General features: G+C 41.8%; 1 protein-coding gene across 1 annotated transcript in view; it reads right to left on the bottom strand.

Annotated features, from left to right (window-relative positions):
• NHSL1 (NHS like 1) overlaps positions 1-23,937 on the bottom strand; it is a 182,130-nt gene that overhangs the window by 28,250 nt on the left and 129,943 nt on the right. The window contains 3 exon segments of the mRNA XM_055810616.1: positions 2,523-2,594; positions 5,650-5,777; positions 21,342-21,494. Of these exon segments, the coding sequence (XP_055666591.1) occupies positions 2,523-2,594; positions 5,650-5,777; positions 21,342-21,494 (353 nt within the window).

A 23,937-nucleotide genomic window follows, 5' to 3' on the forward strand; every position in this document is an offset into this window, starting at 1 on the left:
TGTCCTCAGGAAAATTTGTTGGAATTTGTTCTTTTTAATGGACATGGGAAGAGGGAAAGGTGAGATGTGAAAGCAGCAGCCTTGGACCCTTGCAGTGTTTCCATGAACATGCATTAGAGGGGAAAAAGCATTACCTTTCAAATGGGCGTTGAAATGAGAATCCAGGAGAAAAATGGCCCATAAATACCCTATAGACAAACTATATGGCTCAGTAAGCCAGAGCCTCTCTGATGGCTTGTTGACATATTGTCCCCCCAGCCTATTCAGATGCTGAGATACAATGAAAGGGTTTCTCTACCTCAGTGCATGCAATCTGAGAGGTCTCAGATGACAAGTGAGTATATGCTGTATATCTTGCAGTATGCTCTGCCTAAATATCCCATTTATTTTTCATCTTTTTATATTCCAGGAGTTTATACTACACTGTTTGAAAGAAGATGGGACATCAATGAGGAAAATTTAATCCATACAAATTTACATTTCAGCAAAGGAACATCAAACCTAGTCATGTCATTTACCTCACTGTCTACTGCAATCACTTCTAAAATTATAGTTTCTCAGAAAAATAAAAATTTGGAGGGGGGAAGATAAAAATCAGTGTTGCAGACCACAGCCATACCAATTCAGCTGTCTATACCAACTGCCAACATCTTATTACCATTTACCAATATCTTATTTCTTCCCCAGCCTTTTATTAGATTTGATGGCTTTAAGTGCCCTTTTTGCCAGTGCAAAGGGTTCTAGACAAATAATAACGGGGGGGGGGGGGGGGAACCCAAGCCCAAACCTTTAAATTCCTCTTTTCTGGTTAATCGAGAATGTCACTTTATGTGCCTGCTTCAACCCCTGGGGTTTCACACTGTCTTATGGAACACTGCCACATTATAAATTTACATGAATTTACACTTAAGTTGAATCAGTCGTGTCTTGCTCTATTTTGTGTCCTCCAGATCAATGTCCTCAGTCTAGTTCTCCCAATTTTCATAGAATACCGCCTTTTATTACTTCTACACACAGATCTTGAGCTGCACTAGCCAACTTTGCTATCCTACTAAATCCTTCACTTCGTAACCTTCACTGTCTCATTAAGGAAGGTGGAGGTTTTTGTCAGCAAAAATTACTGACCATCAAGCAAGTTACCACCTCAACCAGCACTGCAGAAACGTTCTTTCCTTCTTCCTCTACTCTGTTGTAATGGGATTAAAAACATGAGAAAAGCTGTGCTGCATCAGTTCAGAGCTCTAAAAGCCTACCTAATATCTGCCTTATGATAATGACCAATCAATGAGATACAGGTAAAATTAAATCAGGAGATGCATACAGTGGATACCCTTCCCAGAATCTTCTCTCAGCATTGGACGGACTCCTCCCTTGCATAAGAATTTACCCAGTCGCTTTCTGAACCCATTTAAACTTTCAGGATCCACAATTCCTGCAGCAGTTGCACAGTGTGAGTGTGCGTGAATTACCCTCTTTTACTTCTTCAAAGAGTTTCTGTACTCATTTCCTTATGCTTCGGTATTTTATGCTTTGAACTGCTGTTTCTACTCAGTAAATTAGCAGTATTTTCAAAAAAAGGTGAAATAGTATAAAATACATGTGCTGCTTACATGAACATCCCCATGCAATTGCAGCAGAGAGGCAGGGAGGCCAGTTGAGGACACCACCACCTAGATGTATCTCCAGTTCTGCTAGAGCCCATGCCTCAGGGCTCTCGGATGTTTCCACCTCCAAACTGGAGTGCCCAACTGCTTTACCCCTCTTAACACCAAGTAGTTTTGGATTAGACCTCCTGAAGTCCCTCTAGCCAGTTCATGCATTTGTTTTTACTTAGAATACTAAACAGCCTCTTGCAGATATTGAAGAGACAACTAACAGTCTGGCTGAATACAGTGGCAAAAACACACTTTTTTTTCCCCATGAATGAGTAAAATAAATGTTTTTTCACCTGAAGCTTAACAGACTGTATCAAAGCAAAGTTCACAAGCCAAATGACAGGACCTGGGGAAAAATACCATGAGTGTTTGGCATACAAACATTTTCACAGATGGAATAAAGACATGATATACTGCATGCCTGGGAGCAAGCACTCTCTATAGCTCACATTCATCATTTAAGGAAAACACACTCCATTACTCCAAATGAGTGAAGTTTTTCCTTGGCTACTTACAAACCAATGAAACATCCAATTAAATAAAGCACAGCGTTCACTAGGGGAGGGGTTTCAAAGGAGACAAATGTTAATAGACGAAAAGGAATTAAAAATTTCAGCAAACCAACTGAACAGAGAATATTGGACCACAGACAAAAAGGAGTGATGAGGAAAAATAAAGGAAACAAACCTGGCATGGCATTCTTCTGTTGAGCAGCTGATTTTTTATATTATTTTTTTAAAACAGAAAACAGAAGTAGGTAATGACTGAGAGCTAAGAGCTGTGTAAGACTGCATATATGCTAAATGCTACAGATAACATCAAGCTGCAGATATGGCAGCTGGATGGTCCCACTCACGGGCAAGGTACCTTGTTGCTCCAGGGAACCAAGTTACAGCAGGCGTTAATGCAAGACTGAGAGATGCAGTCTAACAGACTAGACTGTTGAGTGAGACAAAAAGAAACAAAGAGAATAAGTGATAAAAAGGGTAAGAAAAAAGAATGAGGAAAAAAACACATAAAAGACAAATACATTTAATACACACAATGTACACATTTCAGAACATAAGGGGAACCAGAGTTTGAAAGTGACATCTCCATGTATCTTTGACACTGGGAAAACAGAGCATTACTGAAGGACAGGAATAGCTCCCAAGTTGTGTCATCAACAGCGGTATGTAAGAGATGAGAACAGAGGACGCTGGTCTCACAGTACTGAGATGTAAAATCCAGATAAACCAATTTAATCTCTAACAAAATCAATTAGGATGCAGTGGAGCTTGGCCTGTGCTCCATTAATGCAACTTGTAAGAACTAATGTTACGACTAAAAGGGTAGTTCCAAGAACTTCATTTTATATCAACTACCACTCAGAGACCAGTTTTCTGTGTTTTCTAATTTTGTTTGCTCATTTTTGAGTTGGGCTAACTTGCCTGCTTCTCCCTAATGTTTTTTCTTTGGAGCAGCAAATGTTCTGCTTATCTCAGACATTTTCCAAGACTCACGCTGAATCGTGTGCTTTGTGGTATGAATATTACCCTCTCTGGAAAGACACCTACCTCCACAAAATCTGAGAATATTTGTGGATCAAGGTCTCCTCTTGCATCACCTAGCCATAGTTTCATATTGCCTCTGGCACAGACAGACAAGCAGAATATCTGGCTACAATTTTGTAAAAGCAGATTAAAAAGAGCAGGGAAAAGATGGTTTCCTTTGTGAAATCTCCATGCAACAAAACACTGTTTTTTCTACAAGTTGGTAATTATATCAACTTAGAAGTGAACTTCCAAACAGTGAACTGCTATTCATCAACCCATCATTATTCTGCTGTTCTTGATTTTTGACTATTAAGTATTGCATGTACAGAATTTAGATGTTTGGGTTGTTTTGCTTTGAATAGACAAAAAAGCTATAAAGCTTTCATCTAGTAGTGAGGAGTTCACATTTTGAACCATGGGATTTTGGTGACCCCCAGTTCCACACCGTTACTGAAGAACTCCTCTGACAGCTGAAATATGACTTGCTCAAGGCATAAAACTTACTGGAATTACTTGGCATTTTACCAGTGAGATTATAATTCAAGTTCAGAGATCTGTTGTGGAAAGCGTTCATTTTTAAAGAAGAATAAAATTTTAGGCCATTACAAAAAAAAGCCAATTAAACAAAGATATGGTCAGAGGACCCCATGAAACACTAAGTTGTACAATACGAAGAGAGACTCATGCTACAGTTTACACGGAATTAACATCTTTCTGAGCTGTAAGACTGGCAAGGTTAAGGTTAAGGTTCTGAGATAATCGGTAACATCCAAGACTGTCAGTTTGGCAGCTATCTTTCTCCACAGCTCTGAATCATCCTTTCAGCTAAAAATATTAAAAGGAAACTATTCCAATTTGAAATGGAAGTGCTATCCTATCGTTGACGCATACTTTGTTGTGTTAATCTTTTTTCAGAATGCACAGAAATTTTAACACATTACATTAACACTCAAAAAAACCCTTAACCAAGATAAGGATGAGAGCTCTTGGTCTCTAAGAAGCCTTGCCCGTGCTTACATGCTCTCATTCAAACTGTTAAAGAAAAGTGTACTTAAATTTTTTTCACTGTTACATTAGTACATGTGCAGATGGTTATATGCTGCACAGCATTGGCTAAGACCAGTTGATAACATATATGTATGGATATATATGCAGTATATTAATAGCAACAATGTGTTAATATCTTCCCCAGTGGAAAACATAATTCCACTGATTTCAGCAAGGTTTTGCCAATTATAATGCATTCCACAGTATGAGTGTGCTTTACATTCTCTGCTTACTGCCAGCACATACCACACACAGCTAAACAAGATGCTCTAACATTCCCTGCCAATAGACAGATACAATGCAATCGCCACCTGGCTGAGAGATGGTACATATTCCACATCACCTTTTTTTATGCAATTAAAAACCATGGAGGATAGAATTGAATACACTGTACCCTTTGAAGTAAGTTCTCAGGATCTGCACACTTTGTATACAGAGTTATTTGGTCCAAGCTACAGAGGCACATATGGTTTAGTAATGATTCAAAAAAATTAAACTGCATTACAGTCAAGGATATCCTCCCACCCCCTAAGCAACAGTAGTTAGTGGCAAAGTATTGTAGAGTATCTGTCTTGAAAATCCCAGGAGCTCCAGCACTTCAGCTTTGGATAGCCAGGCTCTAGTGCATCCTGCTGTCCAGCCCAGCAGTAATGTTCTAGCCCACACCACCAAAGTTAGCTTCTCTTTCAGAGCCCACTGGCACACCAGGGTAAGGTAAAAACAGAGGAGCAAAACTTGGTTTCTTCTTTAGAACATTAATGCAATTCACTAATTCTGTAATTGAAACATATATAAATTGACATATATAACAATAGGTCTTCACAACTTTCTCAGGACTCGTGCTCAGCTGTCCCCTCTCTTCATTGGTTTAATTAATTGCTAGAGTTTAAGCTAAGCATACTTGGTTGAGATGTGGGCATATCAACGGGAAAACCATGAAGTAAACTGAAAGAAAGCTGATAAAGCCAACTTTGTGGGCAATCTTTCATTCTTCTGGATGCCTTCACACAAACAGCTGTGCTGCATTAGGCCAAAGCCTCTACTTAGTGAAACTGCGTAACTGCCTGTATTAGCAATTCATAGTGTGCATATGCTGCTGTTACAACACCAGTACAGTGATGGCTGGCTAAGAGCTCTTCCTGCTACTTGAATGTAAATACTTACCAGATTCAAAACAGTTACCCTTGCTGGGGTCTTCCTCTTGGAACATTACCAAACCCCTGACTTTCACATCCTGAACATGCCAGTAGGAACTTTATATAAATGCATGGGATTTTCAAGAGACTACGGAAGTCAGATGATCTAGTATCACTGTAATTCAAAGGAATAAGCATCTTCATGATCTTCCAAAAATCCTGCCTTAAACTGCACCAGGCATGTATTCTTTCCAGCACTCTGGCCCCCACCATTACCTTCTGTTCAATTTCTTCATAATCATCCTGGTAACTTCCACAGATTGCGCTGGAAGATGAGGAGAAGGTTGGGCCCTGAGAGTAATACTGCGAGCTCCGGTAGCCATCCCGCCGCAGCTTGTCACACTCTGCCGAAAGACAGAGAAAGAGATGATTAATTAATGACAAGAGCCATTACTGTTTACACTTGGTGTACAATGGCACTTACAAAAGTACAGAGTATTTTTTTGAAAATGTTTACCAGGCATTAGCATTGTCTGTCCCGAGTAACACAACCCAAAGGTGCACTTCTCATATTTGTATCTGTATTCCCCCTCCCTCACATACAATATATACATAAGCACACACGTAGCATACATATATACACGGCTTTTATTTAACCCAGGAGATGGCAAGAGCTTTGGAAAGAAGGGGGAAATGGATTTATTTACTTATTTAAGCAAGGCCTGGCTTGGTGTGTTGACAGATGGCAGCATCTTGCAGGATGGGAGACGGAAGCATGTGAGTAACACCAGGGGTCTCATTTGCCAGGCCGGTAGACATCCATTATGTGCCTTACCCTTGAAATGATGATGTTGCTCACTACTCAAGCACCATCTGCTAAATAACTTTGGCACTGACCACTTGTCCTATCTTCCTGCCCACGGAAGAGACCATTTATTGTAATTTTGGAGAGAGGAACGCAAATCATGGGGATCTCAAAAATCTCATGTTGCTGCAGACCCTGTGTATGTTAATACTGGAGAGTTTTCAAAGTCCAGAAAGAATTCAGCACAAACATGCATCCTCACTCAAAACGGCCAAAATCCCAGTCAGCATCTCATCCCCCTCACCCAAGTTTTCCACAATCATCTTCCCACTTCCTAATTGATATTCAGTGTGATTGTGCTAAAGAATAACAGACGCCAGAGCATAAGGAAAAATTAAACGTTCAGGAGGCAGCAACCAAACTCATCAGGCCAGTCAAAATGGAAGTTTACATTTCCAGACACAGATATCTGAATCTATTGAAAGATAAGGAAAGCACAAAGAAAATTAAGTATTTGGTACATTTCTGTCTAAGGAACTGAAATTTCTGCACAATACACAGGCATTATCATGACACAAAGCACTTCTACCATCACTTGCTGAAGAAAAGCCTTCTGCGACTGTATCATCTGTCTCCTTATCTTGATCATTTGAATACCCCATAAAATGGAAAACATACAGCCTTTATACTGAGGGCAAGGTTTTAGAGAGGCTTTTGCCTGGCAAACGATTAAGTGGAGTTACAGTTTGCAACTCCAGCAGACTTTTCCTCTGTTATACTCAGATGCTTCTGAGACCGAGGTCTGGAGGACTCTGTGCTGATGGGTTAACTGACCTAAAGCAACCACAGCTCTGTAAGGATTTAATCAGTGCGAACTCCCTTGTATCTGCACACGCACACTGAGAATGCAAGCTTACAGTTTGATAACTAGCTATTTCCATCAGAGCCAGATGTATATCCTGGCCTATCACACGTTTCTGTACAGGGTCAAAAACAGCAGTATGGCATGAACCTGTCACATCTCTCTTAATTCAAGGACCAAGGGCGGTGGTGGCAGCTTTTGAAATCTCAGGTTGATAGCCCTCTTTACCTGTTTCACACGTGTGAGCATGCTGACACTGCACGCATCTGGCAAACAGCTGCTGTACTTCAGGAGGGGGGTGAAAAATGACTGCCAGCAACCGCAGTAAAACAAATTCTTCCACTGCTCTTCCAAATCTGGCACTGGATCCAGCCAGATCCAGGACATAAAACTCACAAATGTGAGCACCCTGATGGGCTCTTTGTCAGCCTCAGCTACAAATCAACAGGGATAAGCTGGCTGTGCCAGAACAAGACAGGCCAAAGACTTGCATCAACTTGTAGCATGGGTTAACATGCTAAGTTGTTAACTTAAGACACTGCAAGTTTTACCTTCAGATCAGGCACTAATCACCACAAAAACACACGAACATAACCTAAGGGGTACGTATGAATGCAGTTATTTTTCCTCCCATTCTTGGGATAAGGTTCTGGGTCCTGGCTGGCCACTCCTGCAACTCTGACATCAGGCACCATGGCATGCCCCAAGGGCAACAGGCCCTTCTGGACCATAGCAGATGCACGCTCTGATATTAATTGCTTGACCTTATTTATTCTCCTAACCAAGGAGATTAAGATGATGAATAGTGCACTTCATGAAGCCCAGAAGAGCTCCCAAAACTTAAGGAAGTCAACACTGCAGATCTCAAGTCCACCTCAAGTCCATTGACAATAAAAAGCTGGCAGTTTATCAAGCTCACAACCTCCATTTGTCCACAACACAAGATCCGTGTAACATCAGAAGCTATTGCAGTAACACTGCTGAAGAAGCCAAGAGAATTGCTACAAACCGCCAGCTGACTCACACCAACAAAAAGGTGATTTGTCCCCCAAACCAGCTTTCCTATTTATGTACTGTCACTGTACATTTTGCAGCACAGCAGGAAACACACACTGTGGGTGGCACTCAAGGCCAACAAACCTCAGCACTTTCACACTGCAACAGCCCACAAGCACAACATGAGGCCGATCACTGCATCTAACTGAAGCTACTGCCGCTGCCAGACCAAGGGTGGCAGCTTCTGTTTAAAAACTATTCCAGTTGGAGGCACGCCCCATCTCATCACTATTATTAAAGGTACACATGGTCTTCTATAAGCAATCAGGCTTGTGTTTTTCAGATAAAAGGTTTTTATTTATGTAAAAAATACCAATGAAGAAGCTAGAAATACTTAATCTAGGAAAGACTCCAGGCGCTCTCTTTTTCCCAGAGAAGCAATACTTTGTCCTATTCCCGCAATCTCAAACAGAGAGGATACTATACTATACACTGAGCTAAGTGAAAAAGTTCTTAGTTACACATGTTATTTTAGAGATGTCTGTACTGATGCTGACTAGATAACAGAAGGATACAGCCAGTCCCAGTTACTGAAAATCTTCAGTTTTAAGAATGTGACAACACGCTGGTGCTAGCTGAACTAGGGACATACACGCTCTTGGTTGGACCCACTGGCAGGGCTGCCATGACCCACATTATCCAACATACAGAACTGCGCACAGCTTTTCCATACTTCTGGCCAAAGAACTGCCAGGGCAAACCCCAGGAGACTGCATCAGGCATGATGCAAACACCCGTTCCTGAGGATGCACCTGCCAGTTCAAAGCTGCAGTCAAGCTCGAAGTCATAATCTTGCATGGATCTGATCTGAAATGTGCAATGATATTACTGTGCCCCAAAATAACCAATTTTGTTTACACAAACACTGGGCAAAGCCAGTAAGAGCCAATGCCTAGGCAATTGTGATCGGTGGCTGCACTGGGTAATGCCATGGCAGGAAGGCTGGAACTACCTCCCCTTCATCCTCTGACTGCTTCTGGGGCTGAATGCACAGGGGTGCTGCCTGCTGCTTTCTGCTGCCCTGCTTCTACCTAGCTTTCCTGGCTCGGTAAAGCCATAGGTTAGTTCTTCTCCTCTTTCTTCAATACTAGTGATACATTGAATTTCAAATCCTCCTCTGTATTATAAAAGTTGCTTACAAATCACTGTAGTCAGATTGTATTGTAATATAATTTATCCCCACTTATGTGGTACAAGTTAAACCCTTCCTAGAGAAGGAAATTTTGCCTGACGTTGAGTTTTGCTGTTCACAGGGTGGTTTTAGTTAAGCATGAAAAAAGCGTATGGGAAATGTGGTTAAAAATCTTTTAAAGCTTTCCTCATAATTTCCACAATTACTGGAACAGGGTAGATATGATGCTCAGGAGATGCATGATGGAAGAAAATGCATTAAAGCTGTCAGTGCCCAATACCATTATGTCTGGGTTGCTGCCACAGACCCAACCACTCATACGTCTCCTCGGGATTGCACTAGCGCAGGGTTTGCTAAATCCTGGCATCAGACAGAAGTGTGCTGGGGATGTGCTTCTCACTGACAGCAGGTGAGCACATCAGTAGGGAAACAGGCAGGTACCAGCAGCACCACACTGACAGCGAGGGCTCGACTGAGCCAAGTGCGATTCCTGCACCAGAATTTTGAGCCACAGGCACTGAATTCAGTGCTGTAGTGAATAACTCAACTTCTCCATGTAAAATCTTACGGCCTCTGTGACAGGCAGTTAGACAAGTGTATAAAAATACCTTCAAAACCACTCAGCCCAGATCTCCTCTTCATTTTATGTGAGGAACTTGCATCTGACCCAGACACTGGTAATGCACAGTAGCAACCCTCACACACGGAGGCGATTTACTGCTTTTCCAACAACTTGAAACCATATTCTCACATGATAATTTGAGCCACAAATCACCAGAGTGAACAGAAGGCACAGCACTGACACCTCAGTAATTCGTCTGACATGGTATTACTGTGGAAAACCAGGATTAACATTTACCTTGTCTGCTTAGTCAGACTTACACACTGCACTGCTCGCGCCAGAAGGAAGGATGGGTTTGCTGAGACGGGACCGGATGCATCGGCTCTGCCTCTCCTTTAACCAACTTTGGTTACATTTTGACCTTTCTACCACTAAAACTAGCTGCAGTATCTTGAAGTTTATATGAAAGAAAATGCATCACCCTTCCAGCAGCAGAACTGGTCAGAGGGAGACGGATTCACAGTCGTTTTCAGAAATTTTCCATAAATTTATTACTATTTTTTTAATTGTAAATGAAGACTAGGTGTCATTTTTCACCTGCCAGGGTCAAAGCGCCCCATATTGACTTGGCTGCAGGGAGAAAGGCTGCAGGTGCTGGTTTTCAGGGCTGGACCCCATCTGAGCATGCGACATCTCCCCAAGATGCAGCCACAGGGCAGTGCAGAGCCACAGCTTGCTGCCGCCACCCTGGAACCAGTCCTCCGCACCTCAGGCCTGAACATGCAGCCATCACTCACTAAATTAGCCCTAATGAGATTTATTCATACAAGTAAACACTGCCCATGTGACTGTTTCAGAATCAGGCCTTGAGCACTGTAGCTGTCCACATCCACACGTATGCACTCAGACACACTCTTGCAAACGTATTAAAGAGTTTAATATTTTAAAAAATCACTTTTCTGTGTTTCTAAGTATTTATTAGTAACCAGTAAAGACACCGGTTAAAGAATTAAGCTACCACAATATTCACAAGTATAAACTTCCAAAATCTGGCATCAAGGTTAGTCAAACATCTGAATAGCTCTGACTTGTTTGGCATAACTAGCCATCCCACTGGATGGGTCAAGCAATGAAAGACAGAAAGATAACATCCCAGAAACATCTGAGTTTGCCTTGTATCCAAGAACAGCACTTGGAATTTGAGATCGATCACTGCAACCCAGGCAGAAAATGCCAGTTGGACCCCCCTGGTGCATAGGAAGAAAGAGGAAAGCCAGCACACGCTTCACTTGCCTTTGCACCATCCGCTGTTGTCTACTTGTGAGCAAGAAGGGACAAGTGACAAGCTGACAGCTGCATCTGCATGCTTGAAAAATTATCTCAGCTAAAGTCAGGGTGACTTCTTGGCAGAGCCTTTCACGTTGTAACTTGTATTTTGTAGAGTGGGATTTTTTCTTTCCCCTTTTTTTCTTGGTACTAGAGAGAGACTATTAACTGCAAGAGTCAGCTAAACTGTCAACTACAGAAATAAATCTGCTGACTAGTATATTAAAACACATTTATCCATTCACTGTACCTATCACTGGAAAACTGCTCTGCTCCCTGAGGTCAGATACGGTTGGGATTTTTTTAGTCTTCAAACGTTGTAGCCAATTCCTACTTCTGTAAATACCTACAAACCATGTTCCTAAGTCAGAACTACAAACACTGTCCCACAAGTAGCTTTTCAAAATTTCACCTAAAACCAGACTGTAGTACAATATACATTTGTCTTGTAGAAGCAATTTTTTTTAAATAACCCATTACTTTATAGGTCACACTGCACTTTAATAATCAAAGTATGTACTCTATCACTGCTTTCTGTTTTAAAAAACCCTTCTATTTCATAGCTGATAAATTACTGCATATAATTTTTATTTACTTCATGCATATTTTGAATTTGTTTTTTTTCAGTTGAGCCGAGACAGCTCAGACCAACAGGTGTGGGTGTCAGAAGACCTGAATACCTGACCCGGCATTACTGCATCCGAGCAAATCACTTCAGGCTAGATCCTGAAGCAGTCAAGAACTTATATCTAGAGACATGACACAACCTAAATTTCATGTATGCGCCTCCTAAATTCAGAGTCCAAGTGGGTATCTATGCTCTGCCTACAGCACACGAGCACATAGTGAGGGCACCTCAGGATAAAGCCAACTGAGGAAGAACCTGAGGTGCCTTACACCCTCGTCTTTGCCACACCAGTAATGACCAAAGCTGGGTCCAATGCTGCAGGCATCTCTTCTCAAGAGGGGCAGGAGAACGTAACAGGGATTTTAACATCTTTACTTTCTGAGGACGATGTGCTTTTCATCCAATAGCTGCCTAAAATAAAGTGCTGCAAGTTAAAGTATTTTTCATAGATACAAATTTAAGTTCTTTAAGGATGAGATGAGCACAGGCTAAATCTCCACCTTTGTAACAATGTGCTCTGAAGGCTAGGCAAAAAGGTTCCATCTGAAACATAACAGTCACGAGTTACACTTTGTTTGGGACCGGTGGTATTGCTACGTACCGAGACATGCTCTGAGCACATGTACCAGACTGGGACCTCTTCAAAGGGTGCAGCTGCCTCTCTGCCTGCTTGCAGCACTGTAGTAAGACATGGATAAGACCAGGGTAATTCTGGACTATGAAGTTAACCAGGGAATTTCAGGGAGGTAACTTCTCAAGATAAAGAGCTTAGTGAGGATGATTATGCCCGGGACCATAATTAAAACAAACGCCCTAGTTCAAAGGTCTCTTTGGTTAGTAAAACTAACTAAAATTACTGCCTTTTGCTCTGTGCTTTATGAGTCAGTTGCTCATATGTAAACGGGATAAGAATGCACAGTTCACTGTGTGTGGATGAAACAGGCTGTATAAAAGCTGAGCTGTATAAAGGCAATCTTGTTTTTGACAAATATCTCATGCTAAATATGACCTCAAAAAAACCAGCTCAAATTTAATCCCAACGCAGCATCTATTTTTGTCCCTGGATCTAAATATGAGGCAGACAGCTTGCCTCTACCACTTTATATTCTTCCCAAAAATTCATTCAGCTTGGATCAAATCCCATTTCCCTTAAATGTATAAATCCCCATATCATCTGCAGACCTTGACTATCACAGAAAGTGCCTCTGTATCAAAGCTTTAAAATATGTTGTAAAGCCACAGCAATGATGCACTTGTGTAACAACTGAACTGTAACCAATGCTGACTGCAAAGCAAGTTCATGAACTTCAGCTGTGATATATCCAGTGCACTGTTTTGTTCTGACTCCTAGTTTAAAGGGTCAGGAATTTCAACAGATGCAGTACCATGCCAGCCCAGCTGAAAAAACTTCTGCTCAACAGATTGATCTAGATGCCTTGGCTAATACCAGCCTTGCCAATCTAGCTACCTTCCCTATTATTCTCCTCTCTTCCCCCAAAATGTAATTTTACATCACTATTTCTAGATCTTTATTTTTAACAGTATATATAGAAAAGCATGAAGCAAGCCTGGAGACAGTGAACACTGGTACCCAACACTTCTTCCACAAGCAAGTGCCATATGGAAGTGGCAAGTTTTTAACCCACCAGGAAAACTGAATTATTTACTGCAAGGCCTTCTTATTTGGTGAGTAACAAGAAAGGTCTGCGAGACTTTTGCAAGAGACTTATGCGTGCTTCCTCTTCTGAAAAAGCAGCCAAGCACAGCTACACAGGTAGCTTTTAATGACAGATGCTGCGTGAATTTTCCCAGAAACAAAGGTGTCTTGGGCTCCATGGGATGAAGGTAATGCTAACTGTGGGCTGTTGGACTCTGTGATGGGAAAAGTCTGTTGAATGAATACTTCAAAGAAGTCCTACTGAAAGCCACCAAATGTATTTGTTAGGTCTATTCCCTCCAACACGTGTTTGCTCTCTTGTTGGGAAGGGTGTCCTCATGTGGTTTACTGGATGCCCAGCCAGGCTGGGAAGCTCACGCTTCCAGACCAGCTTCTCCAAGCTGCTTCAGGGCTCAGCTATGCAGGTACTTGATGCAGCGCAAGTATGGAGCGTGAAATGCAACACTAACGTAAAGCAAGTATGCAGTTACACTTTTCCAAGGGTCCAAATCAGATGCAAGTCTTTAAGAAGGATCCAAACTAAAAGGAACTCTACAATGTGAAAATACCTTTAACAGGGTTAAGTCAATATAAACATGCTGATAGTTCCTTTCTTTCTCTTCTTGAAGCTTTTAACAACATGTAATCCCACCCTCAATTTCCCAGGTAATCTGCATGATTTAGCCATACAAAAAACCTTTCTAATGTCACCAAAATGCAACAGCCATGACAAATTATATTTGTTAACAAGCTGTCACTAGGGAGTGCTCAAAGTAATTAACACCGTTTGTCTTGAGTTAATTTACATTTCTGCAAGTGTGTTACACGACTACATTTAGTGGTGACAAGATGTCTTAGGTTTAACGGTTTATTTGCTTCCTTTTGCATGTTTGATGCTGGCATTAAAATCATTCTCCCTGCTTCCCCACTTTTTCTATAGCATTTTTATGATATTTAGACAACTGAACACAGCTAATATAAAAATATGAAGGGAGTTTTTATTGCTTTTTTTCTCCTAGGACACCTCATGTTAAAGCTATCTAAAATGCTGCAAACAAGCATGTGTAACACCCTAATCTAAGAGAGGAAGGAGGAAGAAAAGCAAAAAGGGAAATAACTGAACGTCTGACATTCCTTGTGATGGAAGTTGCTGTACCTAGCATTGCAACAACTACACCACAGATGGTAACAGTTTAAATTTCTTTTCTCCACTAAAGGCACAGATCTGAAATAGGGTGAGGTTTGATAATCTGTCAGCTAGATCTTCCTACTGATTCCGACTTGTATCATAAAACACTAAGAAAACACACTAATCTGGTTTAAGAAAAAAAATATCATTAGTATTATTTTGAACCAAATTTTTGCCTTCCTTTAACCCTTTCACTTACCACAGATATCAGTGTAATCAATCTACATATAACCACCCTGTATGTTTTTACACTAAGCACTGCTCTACGTAACTAAACCTAAAAATAGGGAATCTAAATGCTTCCAAGTAACACAATTTTTCAGCACAAGAGCAGCTTTCAAACATGTGCAGTGCAGACTCCCGGTCAAATTCTGTTTAGTTTCATTTGAATATTTGCTTTTTAAAATTCCTTATTAGAAAAGGCAGTTGGAGTACAGGAACTTGGCCAAAACCACCAACAGATGTACTGTGAATTAAATCACAAGCAGTAAAAAGGGCAGGATACATGGGCAGAGTCTCTAGTACTAACTTGACTACTAAAACTAAAATAATGAGAAATGAGTTGATTTCTATTTTTTGATTTTACAGCTCCAAGACCTTTCCAGAACATATGGTCTGCCCCTAGACTTTAATGGTCTTCTACTTCATTAAAGTTTCCAGTTGGTAGGAAGCTCACATCTTGACATCTCTCTGAACCTGAACCAGACCTGTTGTTAACATGAAGTGGTTCTCCCCCTATTTTGCAACTCTTTAATGAAACATAAGATTATTTTAAGTCCATAATCTTCTCAGCAGGATTATTGACTAGTAGGGCTGACCCTAATATTGCTCATCCGAACAGTGATCTGGCAGATGCACTGCGAAAACAAAGGCTAAACACATACCTGTCTGGAGGGTCTTACAGCAAGACATAATAGAGGCTTTATGAGTAACTACTTAAATCCGGTTTTATTTGACAATGCTAACCAGATGTCTTCTGGAAAACAAATCAAGTGTTTCAATCACTGCTGCTTAAATACATTCCTTGAATTTGGCCAACAAAGCTAAACAGAAGCTACAGTCAGCCAAATCCAGCTCTTCTGAAGATGAGATAATAAATGAATCATCGCAGACACTGGAACAACGAGCCCCATATTATGCACATAGCTTGAATCAACAGCCCTGGGGGGGCGGGGAAGGCACAAAGTACAGCAGTTGTGCAGGAAGTCTCTGCAGCTTTAGTCTGAAAAGGAGTATGAGAGTCAGCATATGGACTGTCCCCACTATTTACAGCTACACCTCCCTCAGTACTTACCTGACACCTTGTTAACCACTGGAAAGGACAGCCAGCCCAGGCAGTACTCAGTAGTGTGTGACAAGACATTGCCTCTCACCTTCAACTTTGTGCAGAGTGTCCACAGACCCTTCAGGAGCTGGCTATCTCCTGACAGCCTAATATAATTTCAGTCTTGCTGTATTTGCCCTTTAACATTAACACGGTTATTTCATCCCTTCCCATCTTGCCTGCTGTTTCCCAACTCTTGGACAAGTGACAACTCGCAACAGTGAAGCCTGTCCTCCCCCATTTTCTTTTTTCTTTTTTTACATCAAAAGTGCTCTGCAGTGCTAATTGCAGGAACTGGAAGGTAACTGCCCCTTGGAAATCTGGCTATACATGCCCTGCTCTGGTCCCCATCACTGTAACTGACTTACACCCACATTTGAGGGAGCACATATAAAAATAAAACATTTTTTCCTCTTCCTTCACTTCTTCATAGCTCGCAAGACTATCCAAGGCCAGTGCATTCCAGATTACTTTAGGCTTTCCTTTTAGGACACTGGACCTACTACACCTGTGAACACTCCGCTAATGCTGCAAACCCATCCAGAAGGTAGACAGGCACACTTGGGACACACTCCAACCAGCTAAGCAAAGCAACACCTACAACAGTGCTGTGTCTCCTCCCCACCTTCACGCTTCATGCCTTATTGCTTGTCATTTTTAGATTATAGTACAGCTAGCAAAATGAGTCTCAAGTTACTTTTCTTACTAAATATTTGCATCATTGCTATATACTACTGCTGTGGTATCTGTGCTCCCAGCTGAAGACCACTGTAGTCGGGGGATTTCTTCAGACAATGGTCCTTTAAACACAACCGTGCTGCAGAGCAACAAGCTAGATCTGTCAGTGCACCAGGTCAGGGACAGGGCTGTGTTACGGTGCTACCCTCTTCACTCTGGGTGAACACTCACTCAACCTCTTGGCATCATGGAGCAAAAAGCAGTACGGAACACTGCAGTATGCGGCACTTGCTCCTTTAGCACAAATAATGGTCTGCCTTAAAAAGAAAAAGAACCAGCGCCATGCTGAACTACATTAAACTCGTAGCTTTGCTACTGTCCAGACCAGACTCTCAGAGCTGGTCCAGCCACTCAGTAGACCCTGGCAACATGAGACTAAACAAGTCAAACAGTCCTTCAGCCTTAGAGCAGAGCACACAGTGCAAGGGAATAGGACTGATCTGAGGATCCTGATTCCATGCACAGCCTCAACTCTTCCTTCTCATCTGTCTTCTTCATCACCTATTTTCACAACTCCATAGAAGGCAACAGTCACACAAGACTCCTCAAGGATGTTTCGTTTCTATCTGAATGTCTGTATGCCTGGAAACACCTTCCATAAAGTGACCATGAAAATATGAGGAGGAGGCCACTTGAGACAGGCTCTCAGCAAAGGCCAGTTTGAGCAGCTTGCCCTCAGGGTAAGGAAACAGGTGCCTTGGATGGCACATGTTACCCCATCTGCCCCACCAGGCACTCCAAGGTGCTCCACCTGGCTCCTTCCCCAAGGAAAAAGAGAGCCTGTTTTACCCAATGCAATCAAAACCTTAAAAAAAAAAAGGGGGGGGGGGGGGGGGATATCTTTTATAATTAAGTTACATAAAGCCAATTCAGCGGATGTGGCCAATATTTGGGTATCAGGATTAAGGTACTTGGCTTCTCATAGTACACAACCCCTGGATTTGATGGAAAGCAGCCGTAACACCCACGGTTTGCCTGGCTAAAAGCTGTATTTGAAGCAGCAGATGTTGATGGTAATGGCATAATGTTAGAAGATACGTCTGTGGAGCTAATAAAAAAAGCTTAATCCCACCTTAAAGGAATCAAAGATTAGATTAAAATGTAAGTGCATCACAAACTCCAGCTTCTAGATGCTTCATTTTCTAATTCAGATTGCTGGACAATACTGCTTTTTAGAACTTCATGTGGCAGCTGAGCACTTGAACACCTAAAGAAGGATAAATAGCTTTACCTCTGTTATGAACAAATTTGAATGCAAGATCTTACCATTTATACCTGAAAGTAGCTTCATAATGGAAAAGCACAGTACTTCCCCTTGATTTCAAATGGGTAAAAGGCTAGTTCATAGGTAAAAAAACCTTCAAAAAATCTTCCCATGCAACACTTACCATCACATGCTGCATCTACTTCCACAATGTGATAAGCAGAGGACATTTTAATATATAATATACAAAGTTAAAAAAAGTAATGAAAAAATCTCTTATTCCTCCAAACACAACACTGCTTCTAGTCAAGGTATGCAGAGATCACAATACTTGATTTCTCTCAAGACAGGTTAGATATTTTCACTAGATTTTTTTAGCTAGAACCATGCGTCAAAAATTTGCTGCTAAAATTGTACCAGAATAAATAGGTTTGGCCTTGCATTGTCTTAAAAGCTAGCCAGCATTTCATCTGTTTAGTATTAGATGGGTGAAAACTCCTTGATAGAAAGGAGTATCTTACTTGAATATATAAAATCTTTCAAAATAATTCAATATCTTTACAGGTGGTCTCTATGACTGTTGTGCTCTACACGTGAATTACTATTTGTCACCTAAGTTTTATACTTACTTTTCCATTCACTGAGGGCGCAACGAATGCAGTAACAAATTAATAGTCTGCAATCAAGTTGCTATGTACCAGCAATTTCAGATCTCATAAGCTGAACAAGAACAGGACTGGAAAACTTACAGATGTATTTTAATGCTCTGAACTATAGCTACTAGTTTAGCCCTGACCACATTATGAGGTTTGAGGGGACCACGAGAGGTTCTCTTTCCCTTCCCAACTTCCTCTAAAGGTAGAATTAAACATACAAAAACAATTTATAGGTGCTGTTTCTCTCACCTATTCTTAAAATGATTTCATAGCCCCAAAAATGTATTTCAGTGCTTCAGTATCTTTACTGCAAGGAAGTTTCCCCTATTACCAAACATAAGTATTTCTCCACTGCTATACATGTCCACTACTTCATCTCCAACTTACCACAAAGAAAAAAATAATTTTGCTTTTGTTCTACTCCTTTCCAGTTTGTGCAAACACTTTCTGGAGAACAGGGGGATTCACACCACTGTTTCCTGCACAGAGTACAGCACACCTTGTCATCCAACACTGTTCATTCCCCACCATCCATGCAGCAGGTTGCGTCCCATACAGACGTTCTCCTGCCCCATGCATCACCTCAACCAATGAATGTGAAATACCAAAAAGATGTCAAAATGCAAGCTTCATCATGAGGCCAAGAAATGCAGAATTAAAGAATGATAGCCCAGTGGTGCTTCTTATGAGACTACTTTTCTTCAAGGTCTTCTGTGCTGTAATCACATAGCACTGTTTTTACTTCCTACCTGTTAAGAAGCTTTGGGAAACGTGTCTTTTCCAAAGCAATGGGTGGAAAAGCCATTCAGCAGCTGTCACAAATATGTCACAATTACAACAGCACTTGTCCACTAAATGAAACTCAGTGTTAGCTACAGAACTGTTAACCCAATCCTCCAAATGTCCACTGGCATCTTCCTGATTTCACAGCGCTTGTGAAGCCGCAGCAGAGTAAATCTTCAGTCAGTGCCTCTCTAACTACTCAAAGCCCCTACAGGCAAGAATGAAATTACTGAAAATGGTGTTACATTCATGCTGTAGCTACTCAGGACAGCTACAGGCCAGAACAAGGAGTTACTTTAAAACTACTCTTAAAGAGAATAAACATGGCCCAGGGAAAGAGGCTGTGGTAAAATAAGTAAATAAATAAACAGCAGAGTTTTGTTAACTATGTCAGCAGCTTGAGGTCTGGTGAAGGCATTACAGTTCCTTCTCTCTCTCAGTTACCACCCTGAAAGCATGAAACTGAAATTCACTTCACTACCAAGCAGTCCTACATCATGTGCACAAGCCAGTTTATTTAATACAAATGGTTAACTGGTAATTTGTATTAGTACTGAATAGCTTTTGTTTTATAAAGAGCAGCAGCTCTAGAGAAAAATCCCAGCAGACCAAAATGACTTCAGATGTGTAATCTGGAGGAAGTTTCACACAAATGTATCAGATATAAATTCACTAATACAGAAGATGAAACTGCAGTAGATACATTTATGATAGAACACAAGAAAATCAGAGCAGCATTTTAGCCTATGCAGTTTTTTATAATAGTCTCAGAGAACAGAAAAATAGAATGAGTAAAAGTTTATGAAAAGCTAACCAAAAGCAGTATTCTTTTTAATCTAAAGCACGCAAATATTTTTCTTTTGTAATGAACTGGGAAGTGTAGCTGCAAAGGAACAGTAAACATTTCAAGGCTAAAGGGCTGCACAAATGTATTATCCAGTAGAAAGTATAGGGGACACACAGGCTATCTGCTGAGCCATGCATGTGCTTTAATAACACTGGCTGTCAAGACTCCCCTATTAAATCATAACAAAAAGCACCTAGTAAGAGACAGTGAAAATCAATTATCTGCAGAAATGTCAAGAGAAATAAAACACGGCAGCCAAACACTTATCTATTCAGGCATACAAAATGAAGTTTTCTGCACATTTAAAAAGAAGAAATGTCATGTTAAACAAACAAAAATTTCAGTGTTCTTTTAAATCAGGTTAACTCTGCCAGGTATCAAGTACCTGTGGTTCCTGCTGAAACAAAGAGACTTGAAACGAGTTGGTTCTTTGCAGGGTAACCCTCTTTGTTAAATAGCTGATGTAAAGAAAAATCTAAGTTAACCATTTCCTGAACACAGAAGTTAAGCTGTAATTTTAAACTTCTGGCTCAGGGAGAGATGTTCTGCAGTCCTCCCCTCTGGCTGCCTGTCTCTGACCTCATGGCTGCACTAACAGAACACACTGCCTCCCATGCCAGACCATACGGGTACAGCCAATGAAGGTACTAAGGGTAAAAAAGGTCCTTAAAAATATGCTACACCCTTCTGAAGAAAGCACTTCCATTACTGAAAGGGCCCCTGTGACTGCCCTGTTCCCTGTTTCCCATCTCTGCTCTCAGTGCCTTTTCTGATCTCTCACAATTAGCCACATCCCTGCAAATGACCCTGTAGAGCAACAACAGACATCACCAAATAAAACACCTCTGATGTGGTACTTGCACTAAAGTGTACATGGAGTAACTCAGGACTTACTGAAATTGAAGGTACCATTATGGAAACATTCCAAAGACTAAATGGAAATGGCCAAAACACACAAGGTTTTCCCCTTTCCCATTCTAGAGTGCTCTGCCAGGTAACACATTTCCTTGTCTCCTGATAGCAAAAGCATTTCTGCCCTATCCCTACGTTTGAGGGGGTAAATACCACTGATGTTCCTGATGTGCTGCAGGCAGAAAAACAAATAAACTTCCTCCAAAGCCTGCAATTTGAATATGTTTGCAAAGACTGTGGCAAAAACTACTGTCCCAGACACATTTGTGTCAGCAGCAGGATCTTACCTCTCAGTACTGACTTGAGGTTCAGCTTGGCTTGTCGGTGCAGGTCCTCCACACAAGGTGGTCTAGAAGACGGCAGGAAGACATTTTCCTGCTGGTGCCATGGAGCAGTGTAGTGCACAGTCCATCTACTCTCTTCATCGAGGTTGGAAACAGCTGCAGCAAAACAACAGTAAGAAAATTAAATGTTACTCTAGATAGCTGTGTCATGAAACTCCACACACAAGTTTGATGTGCACCATCTTAAAAAAGATTGCTTGCCACTGTAGTTCCATCAAAACACTCCCTAGAACCTCACTTCCATGACAGTTAAAAACCCTTCTCTTTTTTATAATCTAAATTTGTTATGTAGGAAACACCTTTCCCTCTTCCCATGTTTATACTTGCTGTTGTATTTACTCTGAACTTGCAACTCTTGTTTTCCCTCCTCTAGCTCCCAAGTCTTCACGAACAAGATAAATGTCCTGTCCCCTGATCCTGCCAGGTGCTGTGCATTGCAGGATAGTTCCCTTTTGCTCAGAGGTGACCCTGGGAATATGACAGTCGCCATGAGAGATTACAACAGGTTCATTTGTGTCAGGAAATAACCTTCTCTGACCTCACGCTCACTCAAACCAGGAACAAAGATTCCAGTGAAGCTGACAAATTAACTACTTTCCATTACTCTGAGTGGAAAGACTATTTGGACAACAGCAATTCCGTGGGCAAGCAGTGCTCAGTGCACAACAGTACCGAAGAGGGACTGCTCTGGCCACCTCTTCTCAGCCAATACACACGTGAAAATAAAATATAGACCTTGCTCAAGTTCAAAGTTCCTACAATCTACTAATGAATCAGCCAAAGCACATATTGCTAAGATTCATTTATCCTTTATGCTTCCCAGGAGACAGCCATTACCTTTTGTTTAAAGTTCATCATCAATAAAAACTTCTGCAGTTGAATGGCATTATCCCTCCACCCTGTAAACAGGAAAAGGGCAGTTGGGGGTCATATGTTGTGATCCCCCAGGAACCCTTTGGCCTCTAGCCAGCGTGCTGCACATCCTCGGTTTTAGCTCTCCAAAGCAGAAAAAGGCACTGCAGCTGTGCTGCCTCCTAAGCACCTGCCCGCCAGCTCTGCACCTTCCCTGTGCTTTCCTTGCTGCCTGGGCACTGCTTGCTGCTGCGCTGCCTGTAGCATCACTTCGTGAAGCTTGTCTGATGCCTCTGTGATAGCAGAAGAGGTGTGTAAACTGAGAAGCAAAATGAAGGCAACAGCCTCCTGTCATCTGAAAAATGACTTTCCCTAACACCACTGTGCATCTGCCAGAATCACTTCAGATGGAAGTAATCGGTACTCGTTAAAGAAAATAAGCTATGCCCTTTCATTTCAAAACCTGTCTACAGCCTAATGCTCAATGCCTGTTTTGCCCCTAAAAAACTTGGGGCGGGGGGTTCTTAACTCCCTTTCTTCAATTTTTTTAGATTAGTATCAGACCTCGAAAAAGGGTTTTGAAGACTTTTGACTGGTCTCTTCATCTCTGAGGTGCCTTGGTCCTGCATCCTCTCCTCTCTTTTAGGCATACTGGCTGACAGAGTCTGTGCCTGCGCTTCTCATCCTTGCTAACCAGAGGTCAAACCTAAATCATGACAAACTGACAAGTCACCACCTACCTGGTCACAACATCAATCACTCCAGTATTACATAAAAAGTGACAGGTATGGTCAATGACCTGCCTGAAAAGCACCCCTCGCCATTCCCTAGCTGAGTAGGGGGTGGGGGAGGAAGAGGGCAACACCAGCTGCCAAGCCCCCTGTCCACTGTAGTCCCAAAATACCAAAATTAAAGTTTCCTGCTCAGAGCAATGATCATCAAAACTAGTCGACACACATTTCCCAAGTACTCTCTCTAGTGCAACTTGTCTATCTTAATGAATTAAATGAAGAGTCGGGATTTTAAAAGCCATTCTGAAACTACGGCATCTTTAAAAAACAACACTTGGCTCAGAACAAGCTTTATATAGATATATCTGAGATACAAGCCCACAGCTACCCATGCACTTGCTGAGCAGCTGCAGCAGCAGGGACAGAAACCGGACCGGGCTGGGAGGGTGCCCCAGCACCCAGCGGGACAACTGTGCTGGGCAGCAGGTGACACCAGCACCCTCTGCCTTGTCACCGGACTGCTCGCTTCACACAGGGAAGTCTGGCTCCTTCAAAACCACTGCGAGGAAGGACTTCAAAAGCAACCCAGTATCCCAAAGCAGAGGTCCAAAAGCACCTCACAAGGCTGCCTCTGCACACTACAACATATTGAGTGGCTAAGAGAGTGAGATAAACTTCGGACGAGGCTTCAGGAAAGCAGGAGCAAAGCCGAAGGGAACCACGCTTTCCTGCAGGACTGGGTTGCCTCCCGGAAGATCAGCGAGCACGCACAACTACTTACTCTTTCTCTTGAAAAGTTTCATGAGAGATTTAAGCTTTGTGTTGATGAAAACCACCATTTTCAAGGTGCTGAACTGCGATCCTGGAGTTCAGATCCCATAGAAAGGAGGAGCTGCGGGAAGGTGACTGTTTTCCAGACTTATCCTGTTCCAACTCCGCACACCAAACCTCTCTTC

Source organism: Falco peregrinus, chromosome 7 (genome assembly GCF_023634155.1).
Source record: "Falco peregrinus isolate bFalPer1 chromosome 7, bFalPer1.pri, whole genome shotgun sequence".
NCBI classification, from domain to species: Eukaryota; Metazoa; Chordata; class Aves; order Falconiformes; family Falconidae; genus Falco; species Falco peregrinus.